This window comes from Orbicella franksi, chromosome 5 (genome assembly GCF_964199315.1).
Source record: "Orbicella franksi chromosome 5, jaOrbFran1.1, whole genome shotgun sequence".
Taxonomy (NCBI): domain Eukaryota; kingdom Metazoa; phylum Cnidaria; class Anthozoa; order Scleractinia; family Merulinidae; genus Orbicella; species Orbicella franksi.
The window spans coordinates 32,722,779-32,746,282 of NC_138149.1; the positions used below are offsets into that span (position 1 = coordinate 32,722,779).

The window sequence follows — 23,504 nt, forward strand, 5'->3', positions numbered from 1 at the left end:
CCTTCGTCTGGAAACCAGCGCATTTTGAATTTCAGTTACGGCGGTGCGTGACGTAAAGGTCGAAAAATATGTATTTACAGGATTTATCTCGCGATTTTTAGCCATTTAAGACGTTAAAGTATTTGGAAAAGTGCTTATTTAAATATTTGTTTGTTCAGTGCAGTTAATCAGTGGCCTAGATAGCCAAAGTATATAAGTTCCAGCTGTTAACACTATTTTCCAGTACTACAGAGGAACACCAACATCGCGACTCCATACTAGGCTTTGTAAATTTGGGCGGAACGTTTCGACGAATATCTCAACTTTAGGACAACGCACACACCTTAAACTTAGAGAACTGTCTTCTTTATTTATCTTCTGTGATATCATAATTTTTTGACTTTATCCACGGAATGGTTTTTTGATTTCATTTTTTATTACGCGACAGTGAAAACGCTTTACATTATACAGCTTCAAACGAAGAAAAAACACCAGACAGGACTCGACCGACATTTCGTCGCAAATTATCTTGAACCATTTAAAATGCGTTATTTTTTAAAATTAATATTATTCGAGCGATCTGATTTTATAGCTACACAGCACTGAAACAGAGCCTGGCTGGCCTGTGGTGACATGCTTTGCAGCATTCCCAAAGTGAAGGGTCTTTTCATACTTGTTCTTTCTTATTCTTAATGTCATTGCTAATATAACAGAAATCCTCTTGATTTCAGGGGAATTGCTTGTAATTTTCGTGCACGTTACGAGTGAAATTCGCGAGGGACGCAAGAGAACTAATTTCTAAGATTTGGCGCAAAAATTTGGGCAGTTTTTTCACGGTCCTGTCTGAGTAAATGTTCAAGCAGTTCAACGAAACATTTCGAATACGAGTTACGCTGAGCGGAAGAAAGGCTGCCTATATCAGTTTTAAAACAAAACGCTAAAACTGTTTGCTTTATTGGAGTCTTGGTTTAGAACACAACATGAGATGATGTTAGTGATAACCTTAGCCTTTTGACGTCTTTTTCAAGAGCATGTGTGACTGTAGAGAGCTCTGTATGCTTGCAACAAAGTATTAGAGATTTTTTCTCTCTATTTGAAATGCCTTCACAGAAAACTAAAATCAGATTGGGCTCCTTTTGGTCCAGTACAATTCCATGCGAAATTCCAGAGTTATCGAAAATGGCAGTTGTTTCTACAGCCTTTCTTTACACTTTCCCACCGCACCTCGTCTGATAACAAGCCCAAAATTCTCAATTTAATTTAATGTCAAGTTTACGAGGTTAGAATTGATGTATGACATTTCCCAGCACTCTTGACAATAGGGATTTCTTCTGGAGTGGAATATTCTAAATCCTTGTCTCTCAAGCCATTTTGCTATACTGTAGTACCGTCGCAGAGATTCTGGAGTGTGTATGATCACGTGATACTCTACCTCGAGTTGCCTTACGTACTTTCGTAAAGTTCCTTCAGCCAGCATGTGACGTAAGCACTTCCATTCATCAGATTCGATGTCTATTTTCAAAATGTCGATTTCTCTCTGTGGGAAAAAAAAGTTAGTCAAAGTAAAGATGAGACCTTCTCAACAACTTAATTTCCTTTGACTGACTGACTGCCTGCATGACTGCCTGAACATCTGACTGACTGGCTGCCTGACAGGCAAACTGTCAGACTGTCAGACTGCCAGACTGCCAGGTTGCTAGACTGCCAGCACGCCTGACTGACTGGCTGCCTGACTGCCAGACTGCCAGACTGCCTGCCGTACTGACTGTTCGTCTGACTGTCAGGCAACCTGAGAACCTGACTGCTAGACTGTCTACTTTACTGACTGACTGACTGACTGACTGACCGCCCTCCTGACTAACTGCCTGTCTAACTGATTTTCTGACCACTTGTTCATCACCTGAGCGTGTCCTAGATCCTGTATGATTGCCGCCAGTGTTCTTGTTTTCCACGTGCTCTTGTCAAGCGTGTCTGCAGAGAGAGGATTTTTGGCTCCTTCTTGATTAACATCTGACAGTCCAAGGTTGTAGAACATCACGCCAGTGCTGTGATCATGATCTTCCTTTCCCATGGAAGGATCAAACGCTGACACTGTGCAACCGTATTCGGCCATCTTTTCGTCGAAGGAAAAATCGTATCCTGTTCTATAAGAAGTAATAGTAGGAAAAACTTTGGATTAAAGGTGTTACAATCTAACCGTTATAATCTCAGTACCCTAGGGATTGTGGGGGCAGGGGAGGGGGTGTCAGGGCCTTATGTATCTTGAAATGAGGTGTTAGGAGGGTCACTACTCCCCCCGGATGGAAATAAGACTATCGTAGTGTTGCCAGTGTTGTCACGTTGACCTAACAATTTACCTGTACCCATTTCACACATCTGGGTGGAAAGAGAGGCCTATCGTGAGAGCAAAGCTGTCTTGCTCAAGAACGCAATACAGTGAGCAGCTTGACCAGGGCTTAAACCTGCACCTCTCGATTGGAAGTATGACGCCTTAGTTATGTCTTTCCCCATCCCCTCTCTCTTCGTTAGACCCAATAGTCAAACAAATGTTTGAGTAGAAGCATATTTCGAATGTGCCCGAAGGACCGAAAATTATACGTGTATGCTATTGAAAACACAATTTAGGATCAGTAAAGGGTTTATTCGCGTTCGCGCTGTTGTTGGAAGTAAACTGTTATTTAACGGCGCGCTCTTAAAATGGAACTACCATTATTAGGCTAAAATCGTTTGTCATCTTGGAAAAAAATCTTCTATTAGTCATAATTCTCTTACCCAAATGAGTATACGACACACCATCCTGGATTTAACTCAACTTCCTCGTCAAAGCAAACGTACCACATGCCATCAGGACCCATCGGGCGAGGGGCTCCATGAGGTCCCTGCGGTAAGCCCCCTATGCGGCGTACGTCAGCGCACACGGCACCCTGAGTTGAAAGGGTCTTCATGAGCCTCTTCATTTCGTTCCCAGAGGGAGGTTCCTCGACATACGTAAATATGCTTGCTGTTGGTAGCGGAGATCTAGGCGTCTCAGAAGGCTTAAACAACGGAAATGAGCTTCCTTCGTATCCTGATAGGCCAGTCGTATTCTTGAATCCTGTGTTATAAGATCATGATAAACCTTATTTTGCTTTGGCTTTTGTTTTATAGCAATCACTAGAAAATCCTTTTAATGGCAGTTGTAATATAAAGCAAGACCACAATAATCTTTGCATGATCAACTCCAGCCGAACCTAGCGCAGGAAAATATGTAACCGGAGGCAAGCGCGGGAAAATACACAAAAACCAGGTCACGAGTGGTTTTCGTCTACTTCTGATTGGCTGAAAAAAGAAAGAAAGTTGGCTCTGATTCGCTACAGTACGTTGCATGTTCATGGTAAGCCGAGAGGAAACAAACAATGTACAGGAAAAAAAACTCTCGAATGGTCTTCTTTTGATTTCTTCGCGTAGCGCTCTCACCACCGCCTTTCTGTCTGCAAGCAACTCGATTGAAGTACGAAGTTCGAAAAGAAATCTTTTAAAACTTTTTACACTTTTACACGGTCTTAGCACTCAAATTATACGTTGTTTCTTTCGTTGACCTTCAAACTTACCGATAGTTTCTTCGTTGCTTCTTCTCGTCTCATAAACATTGCCACTCAAAAACAGGTGGACCTGGTAAATAACGGAAAGATCAGACAATGTAATTTACTTAAAGAAACTAGTGATTTTGAGGAGCTTGAAGCTTGAACGTTAGTGCTGAATTTTAATCCTTACATCGCAAAATAAACACAACTGAATAACTCTCCTTTCCGGCTTCGAAGATATAGCTCAGTCCTGAAAGGTTTTCGCGGATTATCCTACGATATACCAGTCGCATAAAGAGGTTGTTTATTTACAAGACAGTGCTTAATTTGTCTGGACGGGGTTAAAAACGGATAATAAATTACATCAAAATATTTAAAATTCTCTCTTCATCCGTTTAATTCTCATTACAACACGCGGAGTCTGAACTAGAAATCGAGAAATTACCCACAATATTTTGGCCCAACGTAGGCTTGTAGCAGGGTGATGTTTGTTCGTAGATTTCGGGGTACATCAAGTGAAATTCCTCCGAGACATATTCGCATTCCTGCTCAGACTGTTCTTTGTTCGTATTATCCTTGTATAAATATAAGTTTCAAAGTCAACCAAGTTTTGTTACAATAAACAAGTTAAGAGGAAAACAGCAAACTTCCCGATCAAGTTCAGGTAGGCAACGCTTGTTTTAAGGGAGCGTCATTATCAGTTATTTTGAAGTTATTCTGACAAATTTTCTCCGTATTTCTGTAAAAAATTTGACCTCCTGCCCGTCCTTCAAATCAGACGAGTCTCACGTTCAGGACGGTTTTCCGTCTCTATTATGAAATCGGCAGTTCTCGTTCATCATACCCCATCCTGCTCAAAATACTGTACGGTCATGTTACGACACTACAATGCTCACCAACTTGAAAAAACAACCAAGTACAAATCATATTCAAGTTAGCTTAGCCCGAGGTCTGCGATGACACTACACAAAACTTACGGAGAACTGTAATTAATTGTAATTAGGATTACACTCACCATGCTGGGGGGAGGGGCTAGTAACATGGTTATGACTGCAATAGACACCATTACACAGCCCACAATCCATCGTCGACGGCGATAATAGCGATCAAGAAACATGCTGCGGAATAAATGGCAATAACAAAAAAAATATGAAAACCTTTAAGCGCGTACGGGGCGTTGATAAAACACCCTGAGGGTTGTCATGTCACGGACATGTCACGGATCCTTGGCCGTCACTGTTTTACTCTACCTATATATGTCCTTCGTACGAGCGTTCTTTCCCATCCAAACAAGGGCGAAGCTAAAACCACGCAATTACGTTTTTGACTTCGCGTGTTTTCTTGTACTTAGCGCGAGATGAAGAAATTCCAATTACGCCACCCCGGCGCAAAGGGTCACAGAAACCCATAAAATGGGGACTTTAGTGCCACATGGCTTAAAGAGGTCTAACGGAGTAATTAGTACGTTGTTTTCATGAGTTTTAGGCCCCGTTCAACACTACACCGTGGGGAATTTAAAAACAGAGCTTTCACTCTGAAAACGCCGGAGGAGTTTAAAAGCGCAACAATAACCGGTCATTTTGAATTTGTGGTTAAGGAAACCTCGGTCAATGAAATCACGTTATTATCGTGATGTCATGATCGCTTACGAAAAGCTTCGTTTTCAAAATGTTTTCTGTCCACACTAAAACACAGAGTCGGCGTTTTCAAATTCCTCCGGTTTGAAGGGCGTTTTCGAAAAGCTCCGTTTTCGTGACGGATCAGTGTGGACGGTAGGCCTAACCGTAGAAATAAAGCTCCGTTTTCGTGACGGATTAGTGTGGACGGGAGGCCTAACCGTAGAAATAAAGCTGCGTTTTCAAATTCCTCCGGCGTGGTGTGGACAGGCGTTAGGGGCGCAAGCATTTGCACTGAAGTGAGAGTACCTACATGGCCGGCATAGCTGGCGGGATTTCCGAGGTGTGAAGGGTTTTTTTTTTTTTCGGCGGCGGAGTTTTCGCAAGGTGCGTACTCGCCGCAAAAGAAATCTGGAAATCCCGCCAAACAGCCCAGGTTGTGTGGCAGATCGATAGAGGTCTGTTATATTGCATTAGTAAAGCATGTTATACTTAGCAAAAATAAAAACAAAGTGGTGTGCATATAACATTGGAAGTTTCTTTCCAAAGATTTGGATAAATAGTATCTTCCTTCATCTCTCCCTTTGGGGTGATTGCTGTTGTTTTCATTAAGAAGTCATCACAAAGCTTTTTGCCCAGGACAACACGAGCGATAACTGTTGCTGTAACTTACCTTTGATTGTTTTGGTGCTCAAACCAAGTTTTATAATCCTTTCATTTCAATTTCTCTGATTTCTATTTTCTGTGCCACGTGCCCAAGCTCGATTTCCTTAACTGTTATGCCCTCCGTGGACGTGTTTCGGCTGAAAATGACGCACCAAACCCGGCTTCCTTCACGCGAGCTCTCGGATCCCGCTAGAAATATTCACAAATCTCTCTTCCAGATAAGTAGCCTTAAGCAGTCAGTAGTTAGTCTGCAGCGACGGTAGTCCCAGCTTGATCAGTAACAAAGGCTGTGTTTAGCAACTGAAAAGACAGGTTTGGCAGGCCGCGGAGCTCAAAGGATTTCTCCGGTCCTTTGTTTAAAGTAAAATGGCACCTGTACCATCAAATGTTGTCAATCGCAAACAAAGAGAGAACAGAACAAGACCAGCAGACATTCAGTCTAACAACAGGTGCCATTGAGAAGAAAGCTACTGTAAAAGTACTATCCATATTTTTCATTTTTTTTGTGTTTTTGTTTTTCAATTTTCCCTAAGTTATACGTTGTTATTAAACTTCTGGAAAATTCACTGACTGCTGATTGCGAGGCGTTAAAATACATTTCTCTACATTGCTTTACTTCAGGGTTTCTGCTAGGTCACGTTCACCATAATGTGAATCAAAACGATGCGCTTTTTGCACCGAAAACACATCACAAACTTCGCATCCACACCACCGTACGTTTTCATAGTTTTCTCCGTCTACACTAAAACACTCGAAAAAGATGATACGCCATAGAAGGACGTCATCACCGTCAATTGAAAACGAACATGTGATCGTTTTGAAAGCCTCTATTGTTGTTGACAAAATTAATACGATAGGGGCCCTTCTTCAAATGTCTTTACTCTCGACAGTGTTTCAGCTCGTTTTAGTGTGCACCGGTGAGTGGGTGAGTGCAAATGCAACAAACATGTTTTCAAACGACAGGACAGTTTTTAAAGTTCGATAAGTCTGTTCCAATTCAGTTGAACCTGCAGTCCACATTATGTTTTTAATGCAAGGACATCAAGTCCATCCCCCGTCCCCAGCTAGAAGATTTCTCAAGATCTAGAAGACTCCTCTATTTAGTATGTTACTAATGAGGCATTTTTATTTAAGATATTATTCTCAAGTTTGTAGCTTATCTAAAAATGTTAAAATGTACAGGCTTTTGATTGCTGTTACTTATTACTTGACAAAACATTTTGTTGTGAAAATATTTCTCTTATGGCCATTGACCACACTAACTGAGCAGTGCTTTGCATCAGGTTAGCATAATTATGGTATATAAAAGCATATTTACACTGAAATTATCAATATTATTATATTAACTGGTAATTAGCTTGACACTTCATGCAGTTAAACTGAAATATTTAATTTTTTTTAAAGAGACCATCTTTTAAGTTGGCCACTGATTTGTACCAGGTCAGGATAACAAAATCCAAAAATATTATGTCCATTATATTATAAATCTGGTAAACAATTTCTTTATTTAGCACGGATATTCCAATATTCATCAGAGTCATTTTCCACCTCTTCAGGCATGTGCAGTAAGGTAATGATGACGTCATCATCTCTTTTCTGGAACAACATTTTGCCTTCAAAGTGAACCAAGTTCTGTTTCCGAGCCCGCAGTAACATTCCTACTACTTTATTCGATATTCTGGTGTATCTTTCAAACAAGCGACCAAAAGTGACGCAGACAGTTCCATCTGGTTGCTCACGACCCATCTGTAAAATAACTCTGCATAAATCTCTCACTTCCTGACTGATGTGGGCACCGGCGAATCGTCCACGAGCTTCTGTTTTCGACCCTGCTAAAGGGCGTCCATATTCTCGGCTATGCCGGCTTGGAGGAGCTGCCATTTTCCTGACGAGTTAAATCACACTTTACTTTCACAAACTTCGACATGCAAAGTTTGGAAAATTTGCAAGGCAATACGCTCAAGGGTGAAGGCCATTTCATACTGTCAGTTGATTACCCAGACGTTTCCTTAATTCATCCTTTTAGTTTCAAGGGAACACATCAAGGAAAATAAGATAAATACGTTACAAAAACAGATCTCCTTGAATTGCTGTTTATTACTTCAGCAGATCGAAGTCTGTTCCTCTGTCTGGATGTCTTAATGCTCCCATAAAGAACATAAGCTGTCCTAACTTACTTACGATCTATTTACCTTTCCAATGAATGATCGAGTCACTTCAGGTGAAGCTCTGTCGTTCCTGAAGTTTTGAACAGAACGACGAACAGAGGAGAACTACACAATCGTCCGCCATCTTTGTTTGTTGTAACTGCCTCGTTCCCAATCCTCTGTGCGTGCAATCAGCGGTCCCGTCTTGGAGGAGAGTCCCTGCGAACAGAGCGCCTTTTTCGATCTCCCTAAGAAGGGAATCCTCTTACCGATTTTCCTAGAAAGATCAACGGAGACTCTGTTCGCAGGGTAAGGTCTATTTGGTGGCCTATTTCATGGCAGCGGCCAATTTTGGATGACAGATATTTAGCTACGGTGATCATAGTTCGATGTGTTCTATGACCAATAAGAGAAAGGGCCAATCACGTCGCGAATGAAATCTAAGCCATGATAATGATCTTTCATTTATTCACTTGCAATTCAAGTCAGTTGTGATATGGGCTTAACGGTTTTTTTTTTTTTCACGCTTAGCGTCGGTTTCTTGTGTTTTCCCGTTCTTGGCGTAGGTATTTTTTTTGTGTTTTCCCGCGCTAGGCGCAGTCTTTTTGTGTGTATTTTTTTTTGTTTGTATTTTCCCGTACTTGGCGCAGGTATGTTTTTTTGTTTTCTTGCCCTTGGCATCGGCTCTAAGTTGTTTTTCAGCGGTTCGCGCCAATTGCATATTTTTAGGTACTTGCTGTCGGCTAAATTATTTTTGGTTCAAATCTGATTAGTTTATTACACCAGAGTCAGCTATCGACGGAATGCTTCTTTCTCTGATTACGGTCAGTTTCTACAACAAGTGTAGGATCATACAATGGAGAAAACACTAGGCACTTTATCCATAAGGGATCTTTACAGAAGAGATGCTCTTATAAACGTTTTAGGCTGTAAACTATGAGAACTTTCAGTGCAAATATAAGTTTTTCGACATATATAATAACAGCTAGTTTCATGAATGATCAACCGAGGCTATTCCTGTTTCAAATACCGTCTTTCTGGTGCACTAGAAATCCAGGGCTTACTTATTTTCTTCACTTTGAGCCAGTGAAGCCTTCAGAAAATCTCTAGGAATGCTGACCACCGTGCGCTGAAGGTGTACTGTAGCTCGAGGCATGTCGTTTTCCATTCCCCACTCGTTCGATTCCGCTGAGTAACTCTCTACACTTTTGAAACTCTCTCCATTGCAGCTTCTTCCGAACACGTAAATCCTTCCACTAACAGTGGCTACACCCGCAGCGAATCTCGGGATATGCATACTGGCAATTTGAGTCCAGACTCTTGCGCGCGTGTCATACATTTCACAGGAACTCAATGCGTTGTGTCCGAGAATATCTGTGCTTCCACCGAGCACGAAAAGTTTATTTTGGATGGCGACGCAGCAAGCGAAAGCTCTGGCGGTATTGAGAGAAACTATCGCATCCCAGCGATTCTATATACTATATATATCTTCTTGTTCTTTTTTTAAAGTACAATTTTATGAATAGCTGTATTTTATATGTAAATGCTGATCGCCAGTTAATACCAGTGATCCAGTGATCACTGTTTGGCGTTTCAGGTTAAATAAAGTCTTTTACTTTTTATTCTCCTTCGGGTCGTACATTTCGGCGGTGTTAAGAAATTCGCCGTTTTCTTGTAGTCCACCAAACGCAAACACATGGTCTTTTTCTGCGACCGCACAGAGCGCGCATCGACTGGAACCAAGTGGAGCGATCATCTCCAAAGTGTCCGTTTCAGGAAAATAATTCTGAACATCTTTTAATGCTTTATTGTCACTTCCACCGACAACATAAAGACATCCAGAGTGAACTGCTACTACTGGGAATGCCGCTCGCTTCTTTAAACTCGCAACAGACCACCATTTGTTTGTTTTCACGTCTAGTCTCTCAACAGCAGACGTGGCGCGGTCGCTGAAAACCTGCTTAGTTTCGTCATAAAATCTCCCACGATATAAACAAAGTCGTTACACTCGGTTATTCCATGACCCCAACGTTTGCAGAGTAGGGAATCTTCTGCTTCTGTCAAAACAGGTGCCAACTGATACCAGATACGTTCGAGCGTGTTGTAGCAGAGAGTCGAAGACGTGGAACCCTCCTGATAAATCCCTCCGCAGTTTATGACTAATTGCACGTCCCATTGAAGGCATTTTCTGGGCGTAATGGGTGGAGTCGCTTCCAAACTGTCCGGGGACATTAGAGAAAGGACTTTCATAGCATTCAGTAGAATATCAATGCATGATCTATTGGCTTTAACAAGGTCTTCTCCAACAATTGTATGGAGGTAGTGGTTAGACACGGAAGTCAATCGAATGTGTTGAAAAAGCCGAGAAAAGTGAATGCTTCGAGTTTTAGCGTCGTGTTTGACCCAGTTAAGTGTTTGCCTCGTTAACATCTTCCTCTCGGTCTATAACGATGCCATCGTCTGAAATAAACTCTTCTATTTGCCCAGAGGTGAGTCTCAGAAAAGCTTCTGTTTTGGACACTTGCCTAAAGTTTTCGTTGATGAAGGCCTTCGAAACTGTTCTCAGATTTAAACAACGGTTTTTATCTGCAAATTGAAAAGTTCTCACACTGTTTTCTAGATCAAGTTCGTTTTGGAAAAACTCGCAGCCTAAATCCTTGAGTCTAACGAGGTCCAAAATAATGGCAGCTCTGATTGAGCCTTGGACATTTGATGACGTTAACTCCACGAATCCTGTGTACAAATACTGCAATAATTCTTCTGTAACGTTCAGCGAGACTTCAGGAAGCACAGCAGAAACTTTCTATTTCTTTTTCTTGTGGCCTTGCTGTGCCAAGAGCTTTCAAAAGTATGAGCTGTTAGCGGCGAGAATGTTACGGTGGGCGTAAAATTTCTGTCCTTCGACTAGCAGCGTCGCGTGACAGTAGATTTGGTCTTTCCGAAAATTATTTAAGGCTTTAGCCAAGTTTCCTGAGTAAGATGAGGATTCCTTTTCTTCCCGTGCCATTTTGAGACAACACTTTTCAAGGTAAAAATATTTCAGATCTCGATGACCTAGCGGGCTGTAATCACCTAACGATATCTATTCAGGTACAGCGCAACACAAACAAATAACTTCACATTATGTTTCGACAAAAACGTAATTACTCTTGCGTATTAAAAAAATGTTTTACAAAGTTATTTGTAATTTGAATTGTTTTCAGATTTTGTCTCTGTGAAAAAGAGTTTAATAGAAGTACAATTGTCGAACAGTTAACTGGCTATTTCATTTTTCAAATATTCTGCATTCGCGAAAAAAGGTTTAATTAGCTGTCATAATTCTTTCTCAAGTAGACACTTTAACAATTTAATCCTAAAAGTCACAGTCGCCATAATCCTCAGGGGTTTCATTCAACAAGGAAATAAATACCTAGTGTCTCTCTTTTTCCAAGTTATTTATTTATCCGTAAAAGTGGATTAAGGCGAAAAGTGGGGAGCTTTTGTTCGGAAACGTAATCGATTTTTGTGTTGACGCAAAGCAACAAATAGCTGAAGCGTGAAGTTTGAAACGTGACTTGGAAGTAATCTTCTGGGCAAAGACCAAAACGCGTATGCAATTAACAGCTTACAATGCTTAAAGTTGGTTCACGCAGGTCAATCTTTAAACCCTGAAAAAAAGAATATTACATTGACAAAGGGACTTATATGTTGCACATAAGCAGCAAAGTGTTTTCATGGCTTCGGTCATCACCACTCCCTTGTCAAGACTTTCGTTCTACTGAAACTCTCAAGCCGCTGAAGGCGGCACGAAATTTCTCATTTAATTTAGCTTCCTTGGCTCGTTATCCAAAACTTAGCAGTATATTAAGGAATAAACGTTGCGAATCACTTAAAGCATTCTAGTTGAGTCTGAGCAATTTTTTTTTGTTTATTAAAAAATACAGGTCCGCAATGCATACATTAGCTCTATTTTCGCTAAATTGTGCCGTCGCCAATAAATAAAAAATTGCATCAGCCAACACAATGACTAACACAACTGCGGAGGAATTTTAAATTTAGTTTAGGCATATTCACTTATAGCTGATATCTTTTATCTTTCGAGGACATTCCGTTATTCTAGCCTGGAATATAGTCTCGTGACGCCATAGAATCTTGGAGTATTCAAGGCACACGACATACCTGATTCACACTTGGAGTATTTAAGTTTATATGAGCATGGACAAGTGATGTATTCAAGTCGAATACGGACTCAAGAATCCAAGAGTATTTCGGTAAAGCGCACGCAATATACGTGATGTCCTCGTGGAAAATTCAAGAGTATTCAAGGATGCACACTTGACGTATTCGAGTTGAATTGCGTAGGATTCTAATAGAGTATTGGAGATGTGCCCGCCCGCTTGGCCAATTCGTATTTGGCCCAGTTCGGACTTGAACATTTGGCTTTTTGCGCAAGCTGAATTTCTCTCATCCTCAGCTGTAACACGAACTACGCGGACCACAGACGCCTATCTCGATTTTTCCTCTTTTCACTACAAACATCAATCGCTTCTCCAAACAACCATAAGGTATATAAGCATTAACACCGTAAAGGAATTGAACATCATTGGAATGCGCAAGTCAACAGGTTGCGTATCACGGTCCCTATTGGAAGTTAAGATTATTCTGGGCGTTTCTTTAGCTCCTTAATATCCACATCATGAACAACGCAAAAATTCCTTAGTTTGTTTGTAACCTACGGTATGCAACAACTGCGCAGGCGTACTGGTAATCTGTTCAAGTAAATGATGGAGTCTTGCTGAAGACTTCAGCTATTCAGTTCTTTTTTCAGACGCAGACATTGTTTCCCTGCAGGAATGATTTGCCATGCAGTAAATGCTCAGTTCAAGCCGTATGTCTGCTATTCAGAAAACTCGCCTGACCTAGAATGAGTGGTTCATGGCAAAAGTCCACGCATAAAATAACTTTGCGGGACTCAGCACCATTTACAGCATTCTAATCACTCTTTGCCTTAAAAGAGTATTAACACTAAGCCATAACAGCAACACAGAAGTCTAGATGTCTCGGAAGGGCCTTCGTCTGCCAATTCCTTTGCGAAACTTTAATTGATGTAGTATTCGAGGTCTCGACTGAGTCGCAAAGAATTCTTTTAATTCTAAAAGCGGGAACTTTGTTTTATTGCGGTTTTTGGTATTACTGGAAAAGTTCAAAGTTTAGGTGCAAAGTTTGCTCCTAGATCGACAGTTTCATTTTATTAGAATTACTACGTCGTCAATAGGCGTGGCCTGTTTTAGCGCCGTGAGAAAAAAACTGCTTCTCGCCGTTGTTTTGTAAGTTGTCTAACATGTGTGGGCCCTTACGCTTTTCATAATTTAACCCTTTAGATTTTAGGGTCAATCCCGATTCAATTAAAGCGCTTCTTATTTTTAAATCCGAGGTTAAAATGCTACTGTGTGTTCAAGCTATTTGAAAAGCAATATTTATACATTCTTGTGCTACTTTTTGTACAAGGTAGTACTAGCTTTTAAGTCTGTGGATGAAACCCTAGTGAAAGCTATTGGGTAGCACTTTCATGTGGTACTGTTTATTATGCTGTACAAGGTGGCTCTAACTTTTAAGTCTATGGATGAAACCCTAGTGTGTGACCATTCAAATGAAAGCTATTGAGCAGTCCTTTCATGTGGTACTGTTTATTATGCTGTACAAGGTGGTTCTACATTTCAAGTCCGTTCACCAATGTTATGAAAGCTTTAGGGTATAGTACTTTCATGTGACCACTTAGCGAGTCCAAATTTCAAAAAGAATCTGTCCGGTTGGTAAAAAAAAGCAGTCATATTTTCATCGGCTTCTAATTAATCAAGTGGGGTCACAGCAGTTAGCAGTCTATCGTACACTGTTTTCATTATAAAGAAAACATTTCTGTCAGTGACATAAACCAAGCCAGTTTCCATAGACATACCGAGTGCATTTTTGAAGGTATTTAAACGAGCAAAATCTATCGATCCGTTTATAGAATAAAATTCGTTTGTCCGTATTCCTCCACGAACCCGTTTATAAAAGTATAAAAAAAAACCGAGGGAACCAACCCGGGGAACTTAAATTGCGCTGGTGTTTTTCACTCCTGAATTATGGTATACTTCGCCTGAGCATGTTTACGAACTTCCCAAAATGTATACAGCACAGTTTGTGGTGGATTGTAATGTCCAATTTTCCAACATTTTTAAAGTATTCATTCTTCCAGGATTTCATCAGTTGTTTCTTTTTTTCAAATACTTCAATGTATCCATGGTGTTTGTCACAGATGAGACCAAGATGACACAACGGCGCCTAATTTATCAGTCCTGCAATCAAAACAGAATCTCAGCGATCCACGTTATACACAGCAGTCTGATGGGATAGGCCAGTGCGAAATAGCACTGTTAAGCACTCTAGCAAGAAGCTATAGCGGCGTGCTAATGTCGAGCCGTGTTTTACATTTGATTGTTATCATAGAACGCTTTCCAGGTAAATTAGATTACAGGAGTTCACAGAAATGTCCTTGGATTTATTGCAGCTCGGAGTGATTCTTCAACACCAAATATGATACTCATAAAATTTGACCCTTTGAAAACATGATATAAAGTGGTTGTGATATGACATTTACCAGGGAAATGAGGCCTATCGATTGATTCAAAAGGGCGTGGCCTGATGGCGCGATCGCGCTTAAACATACGACAGGTGTCTGTAGAACGCGCTTTTGAGCGTGAAAGAAACGTTTCATAGCCCGCCTTTGGAGCGGGAAATTGTTCAAAGGACTGTGTAAGGTGGCTAACATTACTCAAGGAGCACATTTCTGCTTGTTTTTGTAACGCGTGTCCGAATTCATCACACTCGTCAAATCCGTTTATCGAGGCCGCATTTGGAATGTCCCGTAAAATAATAATAAAGACTTTAATATCCTCAAGCAGACGTTGATGCTAAAGATAAGGGCAATCTTCTGCCAATCTCCCATTGGCATTATCTTTAATATGGGAGGTCTGTAAGTAGAGTACCTGTGTCGCGCTTATGCGGTGTCACAACTCCATGTCAGCGTTGACTTACAAGAGCTCTTATCCAACACAGCATGTTTAACTCGCCTCATTTAGTTTACTGTAACTGTGCCTCGGCGCCGTTGCTTTACTGCCCGAGTGTTCACTCCATGTGGAACTGCTCCATTCCAAACCCACCGTCCGTATACAGAGCGTCTTTAGATGCAGTGGCCACACACAGTGGCGCGAGCGTGCAAGAGGAAAACACCGAGACAATCTCGGCGAGTAGAAACCTCAAATTTGGCATTGAGAACATCCTGTATGGACAACTGCAGTCAGGTAGGTCGCTGAGCAAAAGTGCAAAACGTACCTAGCTTGTTAAACGGTTGTAATTGCAGTGTACCTCTGACTAATTCTTTAGGCTGTATCTTTCGGTCAGTCTAACTCAACGAGAACGTGTCAACCGACTTCGTTGTTCTTCAACTCAATTCTGAGGACGCGAACCTTTTGGCTATTGCTTTATCAATGATCATTTTAGTGCAGTGTTAATTGAGATTTTACTGGTTATTCACACTTGATATTTTCGTTATTGCTATACCCATTTCAGTCATATTAGACTCATATTCATGGACTGTTTCTTACAAAGATTGACAGCCTGTACGCGGTTTCAGTCCATGATCAGTTTGTGTCGCTTAATGTGCAATTGTCATCCATCGGTGAACTGACTCATTGCTTTGATGAGATAAGATAAATTTTTGTTTACCATTTACCCTGTAATGTTTTTTTTTTAATCATTTAATGGCTGTTCCATATTGCGAGCATTGTTTAACGTTCCAGATTCGGTAAACACGAATATAAATAGCCGGTCAAATTTTGTAACTAAATGGCACACGCTTGCGAACAGCGCACGCGGCCGTCACCGCAAGCCTGACTGAACTTCACCTAACCTGATCAGCTATAGTGGTTTTAACTTGTATCTCAAGGAAGTCTTTAAGCAATTATCAAAATTGCAGACTATATATTGCGTATTTGACGTTGCTCCATTCCATACAGTCGTTTCTAGCACTGCGCACGACCAGTGAAAGAGGACGTCCTTTGTGGCTTAATTCTCTCGGCGTTTCAACTAACTCTCAGTTCTTCGTGATAATGTCTTAGCGGAAGACGTGGCCTTCATTCTTCGCCGTTTTGCTTGAGAAATCAATAGGTTAAATGCTTGGCGGAAAATAACTTGATTGCGAAGAATACTGGAAACGCGGATATTTCCCTCTCCAGGGTTACGGCATAGATTTCAGAATTAGATCACTGAAGAACAAGCTTGGATTTATGATAACTACGTGGAAATCAACCAAATTTAAGACTTAGCAAGACCTAACCCAGACAACATTTAAATAATTTCAAATTTTCTACCAGAAACAGAACCGGTTTAGTCTTAACCTTACCTGCCGACAATGGTTTTTATATATTTACCTTACTCTCCTTAATATGACACGAATTGCATTTTCCTTTCTTGTTAGCGAGTGACACAATCCTCATTTATACTTGATTTACAGAGTCTAATAATTGTTCTTGTTATTTTAGGTTTATGTTATTACAAAAGGCTCGCTACGACCCATAAAACTCCGCCGACGTTAAAGTAAACTCAATTAATTTCATGACTATAAATTTGAGTTTAGATTAACACATGAAAAAATAAATTCAATAGGCTTCAGGTCATCGTCTACATACACGAATCCGCAATAAGCACGGCCTGCAAACAGAGAACAAGTTTTTAGTCCGAACGGAAGAAAATTATCAGTTTAGAAAGGTGTAAATGTACTTCAACGGACATAAGCAACGAAACACTGAAATTACGGCTAAGGGACAAAACACGGATCTCGTTTTATTGTTGTTTCAGTATCGTACTACCTGTTCTAAGTCGAAAGATCAGGAAACGATGTTACTGATTCTGGAAGATTTTAAAAACGGGGCAAAAAACTTACGTAAATAGTACGTCCGGAGCATTAGGCTAATTCCAAATTGTATTTAGTGAGCGATCATGGACAACATGAAAGCAAAAACACAGCAGTTTTCTGTGTTCGTTTTGCGTGGGGTGATGTTATTTTGCGGTTAAATAAACAAAATTTGAAGTTCTATGCAACAATTCATTAATTATAATATCCGTTCGAAAGAGCTTTGAAGGAGACGTTTCACTTTGCACACACTGGACATGAACGAGATTAAAAGCAGGCGATGAAATACCTCTTTTGGCTTCTCATTCCATGCCTGTTAAAGCCCATATAAATGCCATGAATGCAGAAAGTGTTTACCGCATATTTATCACGTTAGTCCCAGCTGAAATGTGTTAATAGTATTAGCAATTTTAAGTACTTTATGACAATTAATCACAAACACTACCCAAAGAATACAATCCAAAGTTATGAGATCGCTTGCATTTGCTATTCTTTTCACACATATACCTTGCCCCTCATCCTTAATTGAATGTCTTGGCTTTTGTTATTTTTAACAACTAACTGCTATCGTGGAACGGAAATGATTTGATTTTTTAAAGACTAACCTGAAATTGATACATTCTCAACCGAAAGGCATGGCGGACGATCCTTTCTTTCACGAGAAGTAGAGTTTGCATGAATGTTTGGTCTTTGCGACCTATCCAAAAAGCCGTGTCAATAAAATGATGTTTTCTGTTTTGTAGAGGGAGAGTTGATATGGATTTTTGGTCTCTTTAGGTCTGTTTAGGTGCCTCTATGGTAAAGAAAGAGGAATTATGAAGTTTGGCCTTTACGCTTCACCCGATAATACTGTACTGTAGAGTCGGGAACGGTTTTACGAAATAACGTCTCTCCGGCCGGGACCAGTGTTTATAAGACACGGTTTATGTGAATGTTAGTCTCTCTGAGGCTGAACGTTATGTCATTAAGACTAGTATTAATCATGGTAGTGTCTGTTGGAGTAGCCTTTTGAGTGCTTTGATCGACTAAACTGAGTAATGGTTAAACTGTTCACTTCTGGGCTCGTAATCGAATCCTTTGCAATTGAAGCAAAACGACGAAGTTTAAACACGGAAGCAAGAATCAGTTTGAATCAAAACCGAAAACTAACCATACAGCAAATAAATTGTAACACGAAATTTCTCTTTGTATTGCTTGACACTCGATGTACTCTGTGTTTTTTTCAAGGTAATTATTGTGTAGGGTAATTTTGATGATTTCGATCTATACTAATTGTCATAAGATTGTTTTATAGTTTACTTTACTGATACTTTACATTCAAGCCTGTTAATAGCTTTCTAATAGTCTGTAGCTCATTGATATTTGCTTCTCTTTTCCCCTACGTTGGTTCAACACGGCTAGCTCTGCTGATCTAGTTTAGGATATTTGTTAGAATCGGGGAAAACGCTGATACCGAAATGCTGAGTATTACACAACAGCGATTGCGCAAATCGTTCTTGAAAACCAAGTACGTTTTTGCCACTATTAGTATTCAGGAAAAGCAAAAGACCTACACATTTTTTTAGCGATTCCCTTATCACAGACTAGGTTTAGTTTCAGTTCAATTGCTAACTAAAAATCAACCGCCATTGTCAAACACAGATAAGCAACCTCACGGATATTAACACTCGAACTTTCTATGAATATATATCCGTTTTTCGCCAGGGTATGTGGTTGTTTATTATTGTTGTGCCGAAATGTTCAAAGTTGGGTGATTCTGCGATAACATAGTCACGATCGAACGCAAAGTTGCTTTTCCAATTCAGTAAACTTTGAAAGCCTTCCAATTTCGATTACATCGATTGACTAATTCGAAACGCCTTACTCTATGTCGATGAGTGAGTACCCATGAAGTCGACTCAGATAATTGATATCGCTTGGAAGTTCACATCAGATACGGGGAATAAACTTAACTAACGTCAAAAAAGGAATCTGGCTTTGGGCACGAAAAGATTTATACCAAAGATAGATGGACAAATATGGCAACCATTCAGTTTCTGAAAATCATCACATGGTCTTGCTCAATGGCCAGTTTTGCACATAACAAAACATCCATCTCTTCACATGGGCGTTATCTTGATTTCCGATGAGGTTTTTCTTGAAAGACAAAATTGCGTGTTAAAAACTTTTTAATATATTGCAAAATGATACTTGATCTAATCCATCTTTACAGTGAAATCTGTTAAATACATTTAATGTTAATCGGAAAGATCTAGGCTTTAAAATCTCGTATGTCATTGACAGTTCGCTCATTTCTTCTGCACGACATCAACGGATTGATACAGATGTATTTGTTGTTTTAAAACAACAGTGTTAATTATATATATCCCTCATATTCATCCATTTACCAATCATCGAGGTTGACCACAGGAATTTCTTCCTATCAACCCGGCGGCGCCAACGCAAAGCGACTAGCAACTGCTTTCTTCTGCCGTAAGCCGGCTCTGTACAAAGTCTGCAAAATCTTTCTTCCGTGACCTTGCTTTTGGCAAAAGACCTTTTTACTGAGGGCCTATTGTACTCTGTGACTTGTCAGCTACAAACAACATCTTTATTTAAATCTCTGGAAACTTTAATTTCACCTTTTGAAAGTGATAACTAGATACGGGCCATGCTTTCCAGCAATTGAAGTTCTGATCCAGTCTTGTTCAACACTTAAAGCATGCAGTTCTTGCACTACTGCAAAATTTAGAATTACATCTAGGGGTAATGATGCGCCATGCACCTCTCAGAAGTCCTGACAGGATAGTTTGAGAAATCAATCAGTGAATAGAACAAATGACAGACACACCTTAAAACAAGGGTGCAAGGTGCGAAAAGCGAGAACGTCCGACAGTACCCGAGAGTTGACGAACAGTTCACGAAAGTCCAGCTCTCCAGAGCTATCAAACGAGCGCGACTAAACAAAGAGAGGAACGAACACTCGAATTGACAAAAATTGCGCAGTACGTGTGTGAAAGGCCTTGGTTAAATTGCTGGTTTTCAGTGTCACGCAATTCAAAATAGATCAAAATAAAAATCAAAACCGGTCAATAGATAAAGTCCAGAATCTGGGAAATGAAAGAAGGTAAATATGCAAAGACTCTCGCCAAAATTCTGGTCACAGCAATTTTTCTTATGCGAGATACGTGGAGAAATTTTTTACCCAAATTTATAGAGATTTGTATGGAGACGCCATGTTGGTGCCCATCCGTATGGGCACCAACATGGCGGCCGGAAACCAACAGAAACATCTGTCACTGAGTTTTGCTACAAAAGCGTGAATTTATCCCTCGAGGAACTCTAAAACACTAAAATAATATTTTTTTTTAAGACATGAACTGTTCAGATAGCCAAGTGCCCCGAATGAAGTCACTTTTTTAACCATCATGACAGCTCTCTAGGCCGTCATGTAAATGCCGCGTCACGCAAAAGCTTAGAAATTCAAGCGTAGTGTATCACAAAACCAAGAACCCATTCGGAGTGAAAATTTGTTTGAATATCAGTTTTCAGCTGCTCTTATACATAATTAAAGTGAAATCTAAGTAAGATCAATAGTTTTGTGGTTCGAATTTTAGTGACGTCATGTGAAAACCAGCTATTAACAGCTGAAAACGTTGATGACTGGGAGAGAGGGTTTCCGTTTTAGGTCACTCTTATGTTCGTTTCCCCTGGGGTTAAGATTCGATTTGAATGCTGATGTCGTACTAACTTGCAACACTGTGATGGTTTTTCAGATCATCGTCATGGAGTCCACAGTCAATTTTCACACAACCGAGAACTCAGCTATATCTCTCATCAGCCTTTCACCCCGCCCATGCGCACTTCCAGCCGCCCTTGGTGTCGCCCAGTCTTCACGCAGCTGCAGCGGCGAGGACTGGAAAAGCGTTTTCAGGTCACCAAATACGTCACCAAACGGGAACGGTTACAGATCGGCGCCATGTTGGGTTTGTCAGAAACGCAAGTAAAAGTGTGGTTCCAAAACAGGAGAACAAAGTGGAGGCACGAGGCTGCGCGCAAAGAAGAAAAGCAAAAAGAGCAAGCTTTAAACAAGGCGAAGGAAAACCAGAAACCCGAGACGAGTGAGATTGGCGAGACACAAGAAAATGAAGAGGAATGTCTGTCCAGTAACAAAGAGACTTTACTGGAGGAACCTTAATAACACTGATGAACATTTTGGAAGTCACGATATCTCAGTGTATACTCACTGTAGAAGCAGCATTCTTGCCATTATTATCTGAAAGACTGTTTTGGTCGTAGAATGATAGAAATCACAATTTAATGGACATCACTCAGAGGCACGCCTCTCCTCACAGTGAACACTATCACCTCATATTCGATCAACTAGGCTATTTCCCTTCTGTCACTGTATCAAAACAAATCTTCGCGCGAGACCATTCATATGCAAATGCTTTCATCTCCACATTCATTTTCGTGCAAATCAAACTCATTTTCATAAGAAAAAGCTTTTCAAGAGGACACGTTTTAAAACAGAGGCAAAAGGCAATTCGGAAATGACCTAGGTTTTGCTGGAAAGACAGGGCAAGGTTAAAAGCTATCTAACATTGCCTCGGATTAGATTAATATTATAGTGAGCTTTTTCAGTGACAAGAAAAAAACGGAGTTCACAAGGAACTTGAATTTTACGATTAAACGGACCGGCAGCTTGATGCTGTTACAACGGAACCCATAATGTGACATTTATACGAACAGGGTGGAGGCCCGGGCCAGTATCAACTCGGGCCTATAAAATAAGGTCTATCAGCTCGGATCTATAAACTCGGGTCTATCAGCTCGGATCTATGATAGTGACCCAAGCTCAAATCAAGTCTACTAACTTATCATTTCTTTTGATTTTACCTCTGGAAATCCACAGTGAAACGTCAATTAAGACAATTTCTAGATGTCAATAATTCTTTGTATTTTGTGTATTTTATGACATGATTTTGATATTGTCAGCAAACACATGACATGTTGATCGGAAGGACGATTTGCACTGGATGAGTGCAGGAAACTAGACAGTACAACTCAGGCACTCGCTCACCACTCACATTGCTCATCTTTACCAATATTACGTTTACAACTGAATCACCCACCAATCAGGTGGATCTGTGATACACTCGACAAAATTTCAAAAGCCAATTTAAAGATAGAGTAAGTCATTCTGCTCCGTGATTCCCTCTTCCTTTCTGTAGTTAGTCAGGTCAATGACCATCAGCTGCTTGAGGCCGGCGGATAGCTAAAAAAGGTATTCTGCTAGGGAGGGAGAAGGCAAGATGATAAAGCGATTGCGAACTGAAATGAGATAGAGCTAGTGAAAAAAGAACGCTTCAATTTTGGCCCGCCTGCCTCAAGACTAGGTTCCCTCGATCTCTCCGAAAAACGTCTAAAAGTAGCTACCGCAATTTTCGAAATTCTTCGTATTTTTAAACGTTGTACTACCACAGTGTTTTTCAAAAATGTAATAAATAAACATTAAATACCATACCAAAATGGTAAGGAACAACACCCTTCCTAAATTTAAAAGGAGCGTTAATATGAAAAGAAATAGGGGTAATGTTCAAATTGCGCAAGTTTCTATTTGCTCGTTGGCACTGTACCGGTAGGTATGACTAGTAAATAATTTATTTTGTGGAGAATTGTATTTTGTAAATTAAAAATTGTTCCTCATCTGTCTTCCCTCCGGGCATGCGCACTTCCAGTCGTCAAAAACAACATGGCCTTGTTCATGTTAGGGAACCGATTGGTGCGAGTTCATATAGGCAGCGGAAAAGCTGTTAAAATAAAATAAAACTAAAAATAGGCATGTTAACACGAGAATTTGTTACTTACTTCGATCATGTTGTAATTATTTTATCTGAAGTGAAAGTCTTAAATAAAAAGGAAAAAAAGTTACTTTCAACTGAAATGACTTTGAATGGCCGGAAAATCTGGCATACTTTGAATGAAACAAGCGGAAAGCACTCTCATTATCAGGATGAGCTCTTATGAACTCCAGGGCGTCTGTTATCAACATTTGGGATCATAGGAAAAATAGCTATGTTCCTGAAAGGAAAACAACATTAGGGACAAGATAAAAGAGGCGACAGAATGATAAGCACCTCGCACGAAATCAAGAATGTTTTGCAGAAAAAAAAAAAAAAACCAGCGGCAAGTTTTGCAAGCAATGATTTTCAAAACTGGACCTAACGCAAATCAGACCACACAGGATTCCAGATCAGGGAGGCAACACCGAACCATACTCCAAATAAACAGCATTTTAAGCACAGTTTTTTTAAAAGGGAAAGTTACCTAATTTAGCTACAAAGTCGTAAGGTCAGTCAGGACATAAAGCTGTCTACAGATTTAGTTCGTACCTCCCACAAGAAACTTGGATGTTTTGACACCTAGGTAGCGTGTACCGGGGGTACGTCCCCCGGGTACCTCCCTGTTTAAGCTCTGGCACAAGTTATCAGAATTTACTTTAAATGGGAGTAAAGTCTTTTGAGCTGTGGCAGTATAAACGCAATATGGATTTTGCCTTTTTGAGTGAAGTTTTCCTCTTGAAAGTCAGCAAGGCCGATAGATTTTTCGATATAATCTT

At 40.3% G+C, this 23,504-nt stretch overlaps 3 protein-coding genes across 3 annotated transcripts; 1 reads left to right on the top strand and 2 right to left on the bottom strand.

Annotated features, from left to right (window-relative positions):
- Positions 1–1,234: 1,234 nt before the first annotated feature.
- On the bottom strand, positions 1,235–4,669 carry LOC145488321 (putative methyltransferase-like protein 24). Its single transcript, XM_081467160.1, has 5 exons — positions 4,558–4,669; positions 3,570–3,630; positions 2,752–3,073; positions 1,880–2,123; positions 1,235–1,516 (listed from the first exon to the last, which is right to left on the bottom strand). The coding sequence occupies exons 1-5, from the start codon at positions 4,657–4,659 to the stop codon at positions 1,235–1,237; spliced, it is 1,011 nt and encodes a 336-aa protein (XP_081323286.1). The 5' UTR covers positions 4,660–4,669.
- A 2,633-nt stretch (positions 4,670–7,302) lies between these two features.
- Positions 7,303–14,207, bottom strand: LOC145487954 (uncharacterized). Its single transcript, XM_081466722.1, has 4 exons — positions 14,085–14,207; positions 10,580–10,704; positions 9,588–9,928; positions 7,303–7,709 (listed from the first exon to the last, which is right to left on the bottom strand). The coding sequence occupies exons 1-4, from the start codon at positions 14,194–14,196 to the stop codon at positions 7,328–7,330; spliced, it is 960 nt and encodes a 319-aa protein (XP_081322848.1). The 5' UTR covers positions 14,197–14,207; the 3' UTR covers positions 7,303–7,327.
- A 761-nt stretch (positions 14,208–14,968) lies between these two features.
- Positions 14,969–23,366, top strand: LOC145488320 (uncharacterized). The gene is made up of 2 exons (XM_081467159.1): positions 14,969–15,293; positions 20,659–23,366. The coding sequence occupies exons 1-2, from the start codon at positions 15,050–15,052 to the stop codon at positions 21,078–21,080; spliced, it is 666 nt and encodes a 221-aa protein (XP_081323285.1). The 5' UTR covers positions 14,969–15,049; the 3' UTR covers positions 21,081–23,366.
- The last annotated feature ends 138 nt before the right edge of the window (positions 23,367–23,504 follow it).